Source organism: Strongylocentrotus purpuratus, unplaced genomic scaffold, assembly GCF_000002235.5.
Source record: "Strongylocentrotus purpuratus isolate Spur 01 unplaced genomic scaffold, Spur_5.0 spur5_scaffold_14, whole genome shotgun sequence".
Taxonomy (NCBI): Eukaryota; Metazoa; Echinodermata; class Echinoidea; order Camarodonta; family Strongylocentrotidae; genus Strongylocentrotus; species Strongylocentrotus purpuratus.
Genome location: NW_022145599.1, coordinates 17,786,157 through 17,802,190, shown reverse-complemented (window position 1 = coordinate 17,802,190; position 16,034 = coordinate 17,786,157). Strand labels below are relative to the sequence as shown.

At 36.0% G+C, this 16,034-nt stretch overlaps 1 protein-coding gene across 2 annotated transcripts in view; it reads right to left on the bottom strand.

Moving 5' to 3' along the window:
* LOC100891417 (ras-associating and dilute domain-containing protein) overlaps positions 1-15,416 on the bottom strand; it is a 71,818-nt gene extending 56,402 nt beyond the window's left edge. The window contains exon 1 of one of the 2 annotated variants that reach the window (XM_030984349.1): positions 15,111-15,416. Coding sequence is in view for 1 of the 2 variants with exons in the window: in XM_030984348.1 (XP_030840208.1) it covers positions 8,421-8,424 (4 nt within the window). In the remaining variant the exon portion in view is untranslated. Of the gene's footprint in view, positions 1-8,420; positions 8,997-15,110 lie in introns of those variants that run through there. The other variant, XM_030984348.1, reaches the window with a different exon arrangement.
* Positions 15,417-16,034: the final 618 nt, after the last annotated feature.

Below are 16,034 nucleotides of genomic sequence, written 5' to 3'. Positions count from 1 at the left end.
TCCTACCTTTCTACCACTTTAAAACACAGATTTTATATCAATTCTTACATGACAAGAAGACAACTCAGATACCATCTTTATTAACTGAATCAAATATATAGATGTCAGTCTACAGCTAAATTTTCCCTTTCGGGTTAATTATTGTGCCTCAATTATGGTTATGTACATGCACTGCAAAAGGAGATCAAGTACTATAAGACAAGTCATGCGTGACATGATCTATTTCTCTTCGTTGCAATGACGTTATATGGTGAGTTTCATCGCCATCTGTTCACTGTGCACGCTATGATAGCTAGAAAGTTGGCAAAAGACTTTGTAACAACAGCATCAATGATCTGATATAGACTAACAAGCAGAAGAGCTTCAAAAGAATTTTATGTAGCCTTTTCCAGAAGTGCAACTGTTTTCCTCTGTCCTATATATGACTTTTCACCTGTTCACAAGTTAGACAAATTATCAAAAGATACAGGTTGTCACAGGATGCATAATTAAGGTAATGTGGAGAAAAAAAGAGCGACCTATAAACAGAAAGTTTGTTGACAACCAAAAGGGCATGAACGTTGTGTCAGATGATACGAGTTAATGTCATTCTGGCCCTCAGTAGAAAGTTCACTGTTCTTCTACATAAATCAATTATACAAACTTTTTGAACCTCTAAAACACCAAGAATATTTCCAAGTCTAATCATGCAACAAACCCTCTGCCCTCACTTATGTCCTTACACAGAACACTCCATGATCAATGTGCCATGACAAGAACAACCCTTCAAGTTTACGCCTGATGTATCGTATCTTACATTCAAAGGTGCTATATGTCGTGGATGTGCCAACAGGGCATGAACTTTATGTCAGCTAGATGATACGAGTTAACGGCATTCTGGCCCTCAGTAGAAAGTTCACTGCTCTTCTAACCATATCAATTATACAAACTATTTGAACCTCTAAAACACCAAGGATATTTCCAAGTCTAATAAACGATCCCCCTGCCCCCACTTCTGTCCTTGTACAGAACACTCCAATATCAATGTGCCATGACAAGAGAAACCCTCAAGTTTACGCCTGGTGTATCATATTGTACATGTACATTCAAAGGTGCTGATGTCGTGGAGGTGCCAAAAGGGCATGAACTTTGTGTTAGATGATACAAGTTAATGTCCTTCTGTTGCTCAGTAGAAAGTTCACTGTTCTTCTACATAAATTAATTATACAATCTTTTTTAACCTCTAAAACACCATGAATATTTCCAAGTCTAATCATGCAACAAACCCTCCGCCCTCACTTATGTCCTTACACAGAACACTCCATGATCAATGTGCCATGACAAGAACAACACTTCAAGTTTACGCCTGATGTATCGTATCTTACATTCAAAGGTGCTAATGTCGTGGATGCGCCAAAAGGGCATGAACTTTGTGTTAGATGATACAAGTTAATATCATTCTGGCCCTCAGCAGAAAGTTCATTGGTCTTCTAACCATATCAATTATACAAACTTTTTGAACCTCTAAAACACCAAGAATATTTCCAAGTCTAATCATGCAACAATTAAACCCTCGATCTGCCCTCACTTATGTCCTTACACAGAACACTCCATGATCAATGTGCCATGACAAGAGAAATCCTCAAGTTTATGCCTGATTTATCGTATCGTAGATTCAAAGGTGCCAATGTCGTGAACAAAATGTCACCGACTTAATGTGCTGCATAGATGAATATATATCTATATTCAGACCTAGAAAGATATATTGAGTAAGTTAACATCCTCCTGGCTTTCTGCAGATCTTGTCAGTTGTTTTGGGCAAGAAGGGCATAAACCCTGTGTTAAGTAAATAAGTTAATGCCTTTCTGGCTCTTAACAGACCATGTTTGTAACAAGTCACTTGCTCTATCGGATAAACCAAATGTCATTTATGTGCTGGAATCGCACTTCAAGCGCGATATTGATTCAAGACAGGTGAGAAATACCTTATTTGCACTGTTGATTTTAATTCTTCTTTTCTCTCTTTAAATCCATGGAAAGGTCGTAAGCATGAAGCATAAACCCACAGAGTGGAGATATAAAGAAATGATAAATAAAGACAGCAGTGGGAATCAATGATGATCTCAATAGAGTTTCCTGTTCGTGGAAGTAATGGAGGATGTTGATAAAGAGCTCCATTCATACTTGAATTTTAAACTGGTCTCAGAGGTTCAGGTGCCAATCCACATGGTGTGGTTTGAGATTGAGTTTTAAATTATATACTTTATTACACATTTAAACCTTAATAGATCAATAATCAAAATGTTATCAATCATTGAATATCAATCACATTAAAAAAATTATTATTAAAATCTATATAAATTGCGATTTGAAGTGCTGATGTATGAAAATATGGTACAATTATGAAAATGACATAAAATTTCAAGAACATATGGTTCATAAGATAATTCACATAAATATAAAGGCTTTTTTTCATGCAACTTTCACAGTTGACACATTTCACTCAAAATATTGGTTTATGGAATAAAAGCTGTATATTCACATGTTTTCACACTACCTCAAAAGAACCAACTTCAATTATGTCCATTGAATTCTGAAATATTACAAGATCACCATGGTTACTGACAAACATAAGATATGTTTCTATCAGAAGACAGCTTGCACACACGCACACTGTTATATTTAGCGACCACCAATGATATCCAACATTACGAAAGCACACACAAATACTTTGCAATCTCACTGCGAGTTGAGTGAAAAGAATACAAAAATTAAAAAATGAAATAAAAGTGTGAACAACTAAGACTTGTACACACATATTTATAAAGCTGCTGCTGTAATATTGAAAGCTTTAGAAATGCTTACTCAAGTCCAAGTATGTTGCTCTTGTCATTTCGTCAATGCAGTGCAGGTGTTTTGATACATGATTTTTTGAGAGTATAAGATGTGATATTAAAAAACATTATGAGAAAAAATATTTTTTAAACATTTGACAGCTGCTTATTGGCTTTTATTTCTCAAATAGTGAAATGATCAAAAATAGAAACTGCAAAACAGGAATATATAAAATATAAGTAAACAACACGATCCCTTTTCTTGTATATATATCACAAGGATTGTTTTAGATAAGACAAACCATTTTGTTTTTCTGCTGTCGTTACAAGTAATTTGTAATACAGTCATATTATATATTCGCACTAAAGGCTTAATTACAGCTTGGACGTCACCTACTATCATAGCCCCCATACCAGTTTAATTTGACAATAAGTGTCTAACCGTTTAGCTAAATTTCGCTGATTCTATTCAAACCAAATAATAAAACTTCCTCCGTCTCTCTCTTTATCACTGTCTCTGTCTGTCCACCTGTCTCTCTCTCTCTCTATCTCTCTCTGTCTCTCTCTCTCTCTGTCTGTCTGTCTCCCTTTCATTATTTACTCTGTCTCTCCCTTTCTCTTTTTCTTAATCTCACTGGAACTCTCTCTCTATTAATCTAGCTCATGTCTTCCACCTTTCTCTTTTCTCTCCCTCTGTTCGTCCTACTGTCTCTCTCTCTCTCTCTTTCTCTGTTCATATTTACATTAATGCAACAATGGTGGTTGGATTCATATTCTTATACCCAAAGAGGGGAAAATAGGTATACCTCAAAATCGAATCAAATTTCCTCCATAACCCTGATAACTACACATTAAATGACTTGATAGAGCTCTAAATCTGTCTGGGGGACCCTCTTTAATGGATTATGGTCTCTTAAGAAGGGAGCTCAACAACGTAACAGTTAGTCTGATGAAGCCATACAAAGAAAAGCAGTTTGTAACCTGGACACAATGGACACTAAGTTTACAGGTCTCATGTGAGCTTAATAACCGATTTGATACCACGTTCTGCTCTAATGCTGTCTACCAAGCAGATTTCAGTTTAATAGTGATTCGTATACATGCTGACAATCTAGACAACTTCCAGAGACTACTCTTGATCAGGATCTAATGCCCTTTGTTGAATAAATTGCATTCATTTTTCTCACAGTCCTTGTAATATTTAGTTCATTATCATGATAGGCTACATAGCAGTTATGCTTTCTAACATCCATTAAATTCATGATCTCCAACTGATGATAGTGCTATGAAATCTTCAATGGAAATGTATTGTACTTAACAATGACATGTAAATAATTATATAATTTGCAAATCCATTCTGCACTTCCAAATATTGGCAATGCACAATGTTCACAAATAATAGTATTACAACAGGATTAAGTTTTATCAGGTCCCCATGCATAAGGATGCACTGCTAATAAAGAAACTAGAGAAAATAAGAATGGGTGACAGAAGTAATGAGAAGAAGCACAGAAGTGAAGCAAAAATTAACATAAATGAAACTTCTATGCAGAGGTAAAGAAAGAAGAAAGAAAGAAAGGAGAGAGTCACACAAAAAGTAAGATATAGGATTGATTTAGAAAAACTGTGAGAATGCTAAGGAAATAAGGTGATAATGCAAAATTATAAGCAGAAAAAAATAGCAACACAGAAATCAAGAAGGAAATATGGAAAGAGAGAAATAGAGTGGGGGGGGGGGTGTAAGGAAAGAGAAGGGAAGGACAGTGTAAAGAGAGTGCTACACTTAAAAGTCAGAAACAGAACAGAACTTGAAAATGAAGTCTCAGAAATAGCCAGGACTTCACAAGCCAATTACTTTGGTAAAAAGTTATTGGATAACATCCAAGCATATATTAATAAGAGAAGAAACCACAACCCATGGTGAATGGGAGAGGAAGACGATTATTCCTCCACTTGGATACCCCATAGCAACACAAGATGATCTTGAGTAGATGACGACACTATAACGTGAGAGTGAAAGACAAAGAGAGGGAAAGATATGAAAAAAGAGGGACAGAAACGAACAAAGGGAGAGAGAGAGAGAGAGAGAGAGAGAGAGAGGGAGTGAGAGAGAGAGAGAGAGAGAGGGAGAGAGAGAGAGAGAGAGAGAGAAAGAGAGAGAGATAGATAGAGAGACAGAGAGAGAGAGAGAAGGAAAAAAATCCACACAGACAGAAGACAGGAGGATATGAGAGAAGACTGATATAAGGATAAACTAAGATGAAAATGGTTAAAGGTATAAAGAGGACATGAAGGAAAAAAGACCCTGAAGCAAACCATAATCTCATGAAGTTCTCAGGGCTTCAAAAGCAAATTAACAAGGCAATATATGGTAAATGCGATATCCAAGACAACTGATCGGGGATCAAACCACAATCCACAAAACCATGATGAGGTGAATAGGAGAGGCAGATAATTGCCCCCAACACTTGGAGACCCTATGGCAACCAATGATGATCTAAAGTAGATGACGACATTGTAAGGAGCGTGAGCTAATCCTATTGATGATGGATCATCAAGAACCAACTTCAAATGAACATGCCCCCAGGATGCAGATTAGGATTAAGATAATGGGTACTCTAATCCATCTGGCATTTGGGGAAACACTGGTGGAAAGTTTCCAAACAGTAGCAAAGCTATCATGCAGTGAAGAATGTGGGATTATTCAGTAATATGATTGTATAAAGAAGGAAGAAAGGTGCATACATGCTAAATGCTGCACAACCAATGTTTGTATTTGGCAAAGCACTATCTATTAAGAACCAACAGGGAATTAACTCTGTGCGAATGGATATGATATAATGCTCTTTTGTCTCTTAGCGTATGAGTCATGTAGTAGCTACTAAATTACATGTCAAAAATAAAGAATAACATACCACTTTTACTGCCTCAAAATCTAAATCTAAATTGTTATAACAATAGTAAGAACTCTCCCTGCATTTCCAATGAAATAACTCTAAAAAATCACTGATACCATAGAAACTAGAGGAGCAATATTAAAGGGACTTCACACTAAATTCACCATCAATACAAGCTTGCTTCCACAAACCATTTCAGTACGCATCAGATCTAAACAAATTTGAACAGTATGTTTACAGCTGTTGATGTCAAAATAAACAACAGTACATTGACCTGTCTTTAATACCAAGAGTCCTTTCTATTTGGCAAAACAAAGAAAGAAATTTCCACCATCTTACCCTAATATTTACAATACATGGAAACCGTAATCTGTGCACTCACTGGGTACAGAAATATATTGGTTCAGTGAGTTCTGCAAGAATGTGCTCAACCTTGTATTGACCACCATTAATTCACTTAAGAGCTTCACTGATTTCGATTGAGTGGCTGTCTGAGAAACTTATTCTATTAGTGAAGATTACCCAAGATTGTGGTTGGTATAATAAGGGATGAAGAGATAATTTCCTAAAATCCTCTTTTAATGATGCTAAGTTGCTAACACTGTGACCATCAGCATCACGCTGTATAAAAGAAATGTGTGCTGTTTGTTCATATATCTCTTGAAAATTCAAAGTACTAATCGGGATGCCTAAAGATTACTCTTATTTCCTTGAAATAGTTTGAAGGATGTAAGTGAAATAGAAAATCCTAGACATAAAATGACAACAACAATTTTTAAAAAAACTATTACGCCTTCAAATGATGCATGATGTCATGATATTTTGCTACATTGCAAGTTTTGTCATTTTCTTTTCCTCTTACATCTAAGAAATATTGTTGCTAAAATCAACAGGATCAAACTTGACATTTGAGCAAAACTTTTGCTGAACATAGGTCTGTGCAAAACTGCATGCCTTGTAGAAAAATAAATTGAGAGATTGAATAATAAAACCCAATGTACCGGTACTAAGATTTGTTGAGGAAGCCACAGAGTAAAACAAATTTTTTATAGGAACATTCTTTCAATTATTCGGAAAACTTGTAAATGCTGGGTATGAGTAAGTTGTGAAAACTGTGGGGGTTGAGCAACAAATGTTCTCACATGCAGGTTACTCATATACCCACAGATTGACAGCTTGGCTTTGACACCAAGATCTTGGGTATCAGGCACAAGCGTTGATCCACCACGATTTAAAGGGAAGTAACTCATGCACGACGTGGTGGTATGGTACACCATAGATGATTGAGGAGAAAACTGTTGTCAATCATAGTACATATGTTAAGAGGCTGCCGCTATAAGGGGAACAGTCTGAATTGAATGTTTCCTTTCTGAACCTCTCCTGCTCCATACAATCTAGCTAACAAACCATATGTTTGGAGGGAGAAGAATATTACATGTAGCTTGTATACTTCAACACAGAGTTAATGTCCTTCTGGCTCCAAATGTACAAAATCATCTGCAGAGAGCCAGAAGGGCATTATAAATCTATTAGAAGTATGACATGCCCTATTGGCTCTCAGAAGGTGGGTATTTTACATTAGATGATGCAAGGATGAGTGGATAGAGCAGTGGTCATAGAACTAGGAGATCCTAGATTCGAAATCAGGTTGGTATGTTTACGCTATCATCATTCAGCAAGCTAGGTATTCATAATCAATACCAAATCCTACGTCACTAGGTGTCGGTACCTTGGCTGTTTCCCTTAAGGCGTACAATGTGCTAATTGAGAGCCAGAAGCTGGCCTAGTCACAAAAGTTTACAGAGTTAAGGCCTAACCGACTCTTATCATATAAGACATATTTTCATAGTAAATGGGTAAACAAACAAAAAATACACTTTTCATTAATTTCAAGATAAATGGATATATTTCTACTGACTGACATAAATACTCTCTCTGGAAATGACAATTATAAGAGCTACCACATAGAATGACATATGTCCAAGAGATGAGCTGAATGTGACAGGAAGAGATAAATGAAGAGAAAGAAGGGGATTAAAGAGATCATAATAGGAAGTACATGTACATGTGTCAGACAAGCTGAACTTTATGGACACAACTAATTAAACCACAGGCTTGGTATAACTTTGGTCAAGCTTAAAGGAGACCAGTTTTGGAAATGCACCCCTCTCAAAAAAGAAAATTGGAAGCTCTTATTACCAATCATGTGAAAGAATATGTTTTCACTAATATATGTGATGATACACATTTTCCTGGGAAATCACGTACTAATTGACATATTTGGTAAATTATTATATCTATCCAGTCTGGATAGATATAATAACTTATCGCGTAGTCCCATATACATCTTTCTGTGTACAGTGCTTGTAACTTTACCCAGAGTGGGCCGAATTTCTTATCATTTTGATGATTCTAGAACCTTGCAGTACACACCAATACTTATATGCTAGATGATCAACCTTTTCTGATCCGATTCTACAACGTTTCTTTCACAATGCAATCGCATGACCAGAACTGGTCTTTACCTTTAACAGATGAGGCCTACCATAGATTTCCACCGAAGTCACTTTGATAAAATTTGTTTAACGCCAAACTAAAGCAGGGTGCTCGTTGTTATCTTTAAACAATATATGCTACTGGCATTTTCCCTATAAAAAGAAATGACAAACAATTATTCTTTGCTGGTACAAATATACAATTATATACTTACACATATTTGTCTCACAAGTCCCAGAAAGCTACAGATACATCCAAAAGCCAGCATAACATGCATTCCACCCACATCCTCTGAAAGCACTACTTCAAATGTGGTCAGAAACTTTCGTGATATCCTAATCCATGACTTGGCACAAACTCAGTCGGCATACACACTAACCATCAATCTCCTCCCCCACAGATAAAGCAATAATTGGATATTCCAATTTTAGAACATGGCACAGCTAGAGTTTTCAAAATCAGAAACTGTTTGTTGGGCTTCAAATCATAATCAGACAAGCAAAGCAGTTCTTAGTAAATCCACTTGAATCTGTCACTAATCTGATGTTGTCACTATCACTATAACCTCCAAGTTCAAAATAAAAGTTCATCACACAGGTTTCATACTGCAAACACGTTACGTTGCATTTTATAAAATTGTAATTGTAGGATTCAAAAACACAATTTATAAAAACTGAACAAAGTGCCTCACATGAACCTTTTAGCTACCTCAAACACCTGTCATCCAAAAACGTTCTGCGGTTTCAGAGAATGTTGATGTTCGGTAGGAACATAGTTAACCATGCTGCTTCATGCATGTGTTCTCCCTTGCAACACAAAAGCAGCAAAACTTCACGGTATTAAACATCACAGAAAAAATGATACCACCTAAATGTGTATTTCTGAATACATTTGCTGATAACCCTATACAGTGATCTGCTAAACTACAACTTCAGAAGACTACTCTACTATCACATTAACTACCACCAGGATTCTCAGGTTCTGTGAATTTTACATTGCAATGCTTTAATCCTGTACCAGGATCGACAACCTGACTTCTTACAGATTGTCTTGAAGCTTCTACATTTTACAGTCTTCATTACCTTCAAAAACAAATAAATGGTTTCCTGAAATTACTCCCGTCCTTGGTAACAGAGCTAGAGACTAGAGAAACGTCATAATGTGACCATAAACTTGTGATTCATTTGTTTGATTGATCGTCAGAACACTGTGTTGCCAAGTTGCATTGAAGAGGAGTGTATATTGCTCTTCAGGATGATTCAATATAAAGAACTGTGACATCACATATTTTGGGGTGGATGGGGAAAGGTTTTTGAAAGATAAATCTGAGGTTTCAGCACTATATAGTCACTAAAAAAGGAGCTTATAAAATTCAAGAAGAGGGGAATCGTTTTTTCTACCATTTTGAATAGTGTTTCAAATTTTTTGCAAATTGTCTTAAGTAACTAATTGATAGCCTTTCATAACTGGATAACCAACAACAACAAAAATGCATGTAAATCTTTAAATGCTATTCTCATGCCTGTTTCTTAGAATTCTACTGCAACGTCAAAGCTTACTTTCATTTCTCGTTGCTAAGGCCTACAAAAGGTGAGCCTATATACCTTGAGCTACACCGCAACCCCGTCATTTCTTGACGCAGTCTGGAACATCAAATATGTTTTATTGACGTTTTTTTCACGGCAAAAAAAACACGTACTTGTAGCCAAGGATCTAAAGCGATCATATCAATCGACCAAGTTCCTTCCCTCCTAGCCATCTCACCTTGAACCCGGCCGCAAATTGTGGCAGTTCTTCAAAAGATTTCGTTATTGTGATAAGATTTTCACATTCAGGGGGGCAGGTGTTTTTCCTGGAGATAACAAAAAATGTTGGTCAAGTCGTCGTCACGTCTTTGCGCGACGGAATCAGAAGAAAGCCTGCGTCTGTATAAGAGATAAATTCTCTGCCAAGAATTGAATTGTGGGGTCTAAAAATATCTCGCTCGCAACCTTGGTAGGTTGCTAGCTATAATGACTGGGTCATTACCTTTGGGGATCAGTCCAAGTATATTGGTTGCTTTTGAATCAGGTAATGCAATTCTTCAAAGCAAACTTGAGAATTGGCATTGATAAACATCCTCTGGTCTATCCAAAGCCAATTCTTATTTTTTCCCTGAAATTGAAAAGTTGTATTATGTATATATATATATATATATATATATATATATATATATATATATATATATATATATACAGTCATGAACATACATATTATTCTTCCTACAACAGAAGCTTGTATAACTGACAAACTTATTCCTTATACAAAAGGCATACAAAGAGCTAATCCGACACTGAAAATGTCATGTTTTGTCATATATCACCAAACATGGGTTTACCGGTACATTCTCTAAAATTTAAATTCAAATCTTGAAAAAAATTCATAGATTTATTATAAAATTACAATCATTATTGAAATCACAGTTTAATTGAAATTAATATTATGATCCAAATTACAATTTGAAATTAGAATTATCCTTCTAAATGTTGATAATACAAAATTCAATGAAGCTTGCTTGCAGTTTTATTCTAGTTATCCTGAAATAATCAAAATTTTAATATTATTTTGTAAAGGCTTTTCTATCATATACAAGTATTATTTCAATGCCATTTCAGGTAACAGTTTTATGGCAATTTAGTGGGAAGTAGTAGATACCTATCACACATATCAACATGTAAATATTTGCCCTGTCCTTCGTCAGGAGAGTTCAAGCCTCTTTGTGAAGGAGACATTCTATAAATATTTTGGCCATAATTCACAGCTCTTAAGCCGCCATCCCGAGGGGACGACAGCCTCCTAATTAATCCCACGACCGACAGGATATGGGCGATTTGTGGGCTGACCAGAAAGCAGCAGAGCTAAAGCACGCAGCTAAGCGACGATGATGATGACCGCAACGGGCAAAAGTTATGAGTTATGATCTACTGATTCCACTCGAGGGAGAAACGGCAATTATCATTCCAATTTTCACTGTTTCAATTGACTATCGACTCATTTTCACAGCTAGGTCCGCTGATTGAAAATAGAAGAAATAATGTTGATTGATCGCCCAGTTAACAGCTTTTCTTCAGCTCTATTATCATGACTATTGAGCTTGATTTCTTTGAAATAGGTACAAAAGGAGTCGCTTGTGGATACTCGGCTTAGCTTACATACACAAACACAACCTTCCCTTTCATGAAATTAATTTCCAATGCATAGCTAATGCCAATTGGCTTGCTTTTTGTGATTTATTATGACACATAAATGACAGGGGTGAGTGGTGGTGACAATGCTATACTTTCATACTTTCACTATGGAAGCATAGAGAGTTGTTTCATGATGTGTATGCACTATAAAACAATGGAATATCTAATAATCAGTTTTCTACTTGAATGTATAAATACATCAAAACCTGATCACAAAGACTTCAAAGAAATAAGCTCACAGGCAATTTCAATACTCAATTGCACTGCCTATAGAAATCATGTTCAGATTATGTAACATGTCATCGTAATGTTCGCACATTTCAATACATGACACACTAGATTACTGAAATTGGCTTGGGTTTATTTTTGAAAGTCTTTGTGACCGTGTTCAAAGTGTGTTTTTAGTTTGCTTGGATGCTTGTTTTGATTCGTGTGGGACATGCCTCAGGCCCCCAATTAAAGCAAGGGTAATAATTTCCAAAGCTCTTTGGAAGCGCATAGAGATGTTATTTCATAACGTATTATGCGCTATACAAGAACTGAACTATTACTATTATTAATTATTCTTACACAGGAATATGAACATTAATAATAATACAACAATTGGAAATCATGTAAATAAGGAGTTGATCGAAAGTAGAATTTGCCCTAGAGCTAACCTCAGATGCAACCATTAAGTTGAAAATACAGTACTGATGGATTCACGACTCCCAACACAGTCATTCTTCAACAGGTGTCTGTCTAATTTGCGCTTTGCCCCCCTTAAATAATTGGCCTCTCTGTGCAGGTGGGTGATATCTAGAGTTGTAAATAGCTATTAGCCAAGGTGTGTATCACAAGACCTGGTTAACATGACAAGGAAATGGGGGAAATTTACGACATGCTCAGACGGGGACCGTCTTAGTTTTAAAATAGAGTTCTTTCGCAAACATGATGGAAGCAAAGACGACGGGAAATTACAGCGATATAGCTCTTCTGTCGTGTTTAGGGAACGAACGCTATCGTAGCCGCGTACGGTCGTGAAAATCAATAAGACAGAGAAAATTCTGGTTCGCGCATGCGCAGATTCTTTTTTCGCTCGCGTTTCCGTTGTCTTTGCGAAAGCGCCCTAATGAAAGTTTGCAAAACCTCAAAGTTATACACCATAATCCACTAGCAACTACAATGGGTCACAATTGACTGAAACAATGATCATTTAAAGTTTAAACTGCAGTCTTGCAAGCATTTTAACAAGCTGGCATATAACCTCAAATTAATTGCTTCCACACATATGCCTTGGAGTGAGGACGTCGACCCCATGAAGATGGAATCCGAAGAACAAATGAACCAGGTGCAAAAGTATGTTGCTAGGTCAAATTATTCATCGGAAAGTATAATGTCTGCTTAATTAACACCAAGTTAAGTTGTCATCACTAATGATACGTAACCAATTAAAGAAATTAATCCTCACTTCTGAGAACATTTAAGTCCATAGGATGATTTGCACAATGTCTGCTTAATTAATTAACTCCAGGTAAATTTGTCATCACTAATGATACGTAACCAATTAAAGAAATTAATCTTCATGCTGTGTCTGCACTTCTGAGAAGCATTTAAGTCCAAAATATAATTTATGCTGTTTCTCATACGAGAGAAACACCATAAGTTAACATATTGTAAGGTAAGTATAAACATAATCAAAAGATCAAATACTCGGTAAAGTCACCATAAGTAAACTTGTCTTTAAGAAATGTGGTTTTTTTAAACCTTTTTTTCTTAGCGCTATTATACAAGTTAGAAAATACGTAGTATACCAGAGAAAGAGATTCGTTACAATATTTCATTTATTTGACTCACATATGAATGAAATGCTCAGAAATATTTTACAGCAAGATACAAAATAATAACGTTTTGTTTGTATATATCAAAAAATATACAGGTACGTTACATTGATTTTTTTATTTTTAATTAGGTGACGACTTGTTTTGTTTCCTTCAATGGTATTTATCAACCTGTTTCTATACAGTCACAATGCCATAATCACTTGGCCTAAGAAAAGAAGCTCAAAGCCATTGAGATAGGAAGGGCACTGAACCTGTCAAGGGGTTAAAACTAAAGATATGAATTTCATTAATTCTTCTCTCATAGCCTTGGCCTTATCAAAGCTTTTCACTTTCAGTCAAGGGCATGGACCAATTTTGCCGAATTTATCTAAGGAGGATTAGATGAGAAATATGTTTTCCCTAAAATACTTCTACAAACACCTACAATGTACCAAAATATTCACTGGCTTAAATCATATTAGGGATTAGAATGTGTGTATCATCACACAGAAAATGTTTGATTTTCTTCACAAGTCTTTGATGCTTGATCATTGAAATCTCTGCATTCTATAAATAAATTCTTGAAATAAACAGACAAATAGCCGTTATGAGAGATTGGATAATTCCAGATACAATTGTTAATATATTGTTATACTTTTGGAATCACTTCTTACGTTCTTTGGTTACAAGAACTGCCATGCATTTGCAATATGTTGTTAGGAGTTAAGACTCTCCTTTAATGACTAATCCATATTACATTACCCCCTTAACAAAATGATTAATCAAATAATGGTTTTAATTAAAGTCCCTCACCACAAAAATTTTCATGTGATTTTCACGTTTCACGCATAAAGTATGAAATTCATATCCTAATAAAGGAAAAAACAAAGGAAACTTATTACCTCAGACCATTCAGGGTTTCATATGAAAACCGTGGTCACATGAGGTTTAGACGATAGGGCGCTTTATTTTACCGCGTGGTGATAAAGCACATTTACACTGGCAGGATAAGATTTGCCAACAATTGGTCATGATGGATGACCATCGCCGGCCGCAACCTCGCAAACCACAGGGGGGCTATGAGCCAGACGATTTTCTAACCCAGCCCTAATTCAATCCATCCTTGTTCCCCCGTACAGGGGCAACTTTCTTGTGAAATTCTTACGAGATCTGGGCGTTGATCGGTCGGGAAGGGTGTAAATACGGCAGTGGGTTCTCAGAAAGTTTAAACACCCAACTAGCACAAGGCAGTGTGTTAATGGGTGTATTGTATCTCAAATATTGAAATGGTATGAACATGACAAAACAAAAATACTTTTCTAATCATTATATCACTGAATGGTGTTCAATTTAGCCTGCTGGTCACACAATTCAATCTCTGATTGGTATTTTAGTTTTTAGTGATGCATTCTAATACCTACTTCATGAAATCAAGCCGGTTGTATGTTTCATTTATGTCCTCTGAAAAGTTGTGGTTTTAAGTTTCTGAATTAAAAATTAAATCAGTCCGAACATGACAATTCCGAAAGGCATTAATAATCATCTTTGTGTAATTTGATTCCCTCCTCAATGACATCAAACCATCAATCAAATATTTAATCTAAAAATTAAAACCAGTCAAATGTTACTATAACATTCTTTATCATCCCTAATAAACCATACAAACACTACCTTTGTGGTTCAATTCAAATTACACAACCTGGAATTTTCATGTGCAACATCAAAACTATAATCAACAAAAAGTAAACAAATGCTTTCTCAATTCTCATCAATCAATTTACTCACAGATTAAGCTTCAGAATCTCTGTAAAAGTAAAAATCACTAATAAACAGACTTGTTCAAGAGAAAATTTATATTGCTCAATGTATACTTACAGACAAATCGGTACAATGTCTACAGACAGATCTGACAAGGCAGGTCAGGAAATTGGCAACACCAAGTTTACCTCAAGCACTCTGACTGATATTCCTTTCAAAAAGTACCAAAGCAACCAAACCTCGGAGTGCACTCTACGTACTGGGAGACAAGGTATGAGATCTTTCGCTCCTCTACAAATTGTTTGATGAAACTCAATTCTCTCCCGAGCAGCCAAAAGCAGCTGGGCCTCCTTGAGTAGCAGTGGTGACAGGCAGAAAACGAAGAAGCGTCCAGCGCAACCCTCCAAAGAATTCGTCAGGAATCGAGGAAATTTGTTCTTAGCGCAATCAATTAAGGAAGGGGGACTTTCGGATGAAGATTTGGCCAATCAACGGCTTAATGAAATTATAAGCCCTGGCCGATTTGTCTGAGTCACTCTCCAGCCGTGTGATTGGACAAAGAGGCAGTGTCGGTGGGTCAAGGGATATAAATGATAATCAAAGTAAGTGATTTTAGGAGGCCAGTTGTTTATGTATGCATGCAGGCAAAGAAGTTAAGTTCAAATAATTTGCATATAATCAATAACTATCTATGACAAAACTTTATTTTTGCAAATTAACATGCAGCAGTGATAAATGAGGAGTGAAAGAACACTAATACATGTCACATCATTAACTTGAGAAACAATATCCATGTGCAGTATGAGAGAAAGTTTTATTACTTTAAATAAATGTTAAGCTAATTCTAAAGTAGGGACAATGATACTACAATAAGATGTATCTAAAGGAGACAAAAGTTTTCTTTATAGGCACATGGCCTCTATTCGAAATTTCTTATAGCACAATGATCAATTAGAAACACTGGTCAAGGGAAACAAAAAGAGTGGTCTTTATAGACGGGTATCCCATCGTAAAGTCTGTCACAAAAGCAGGTGTGACTGT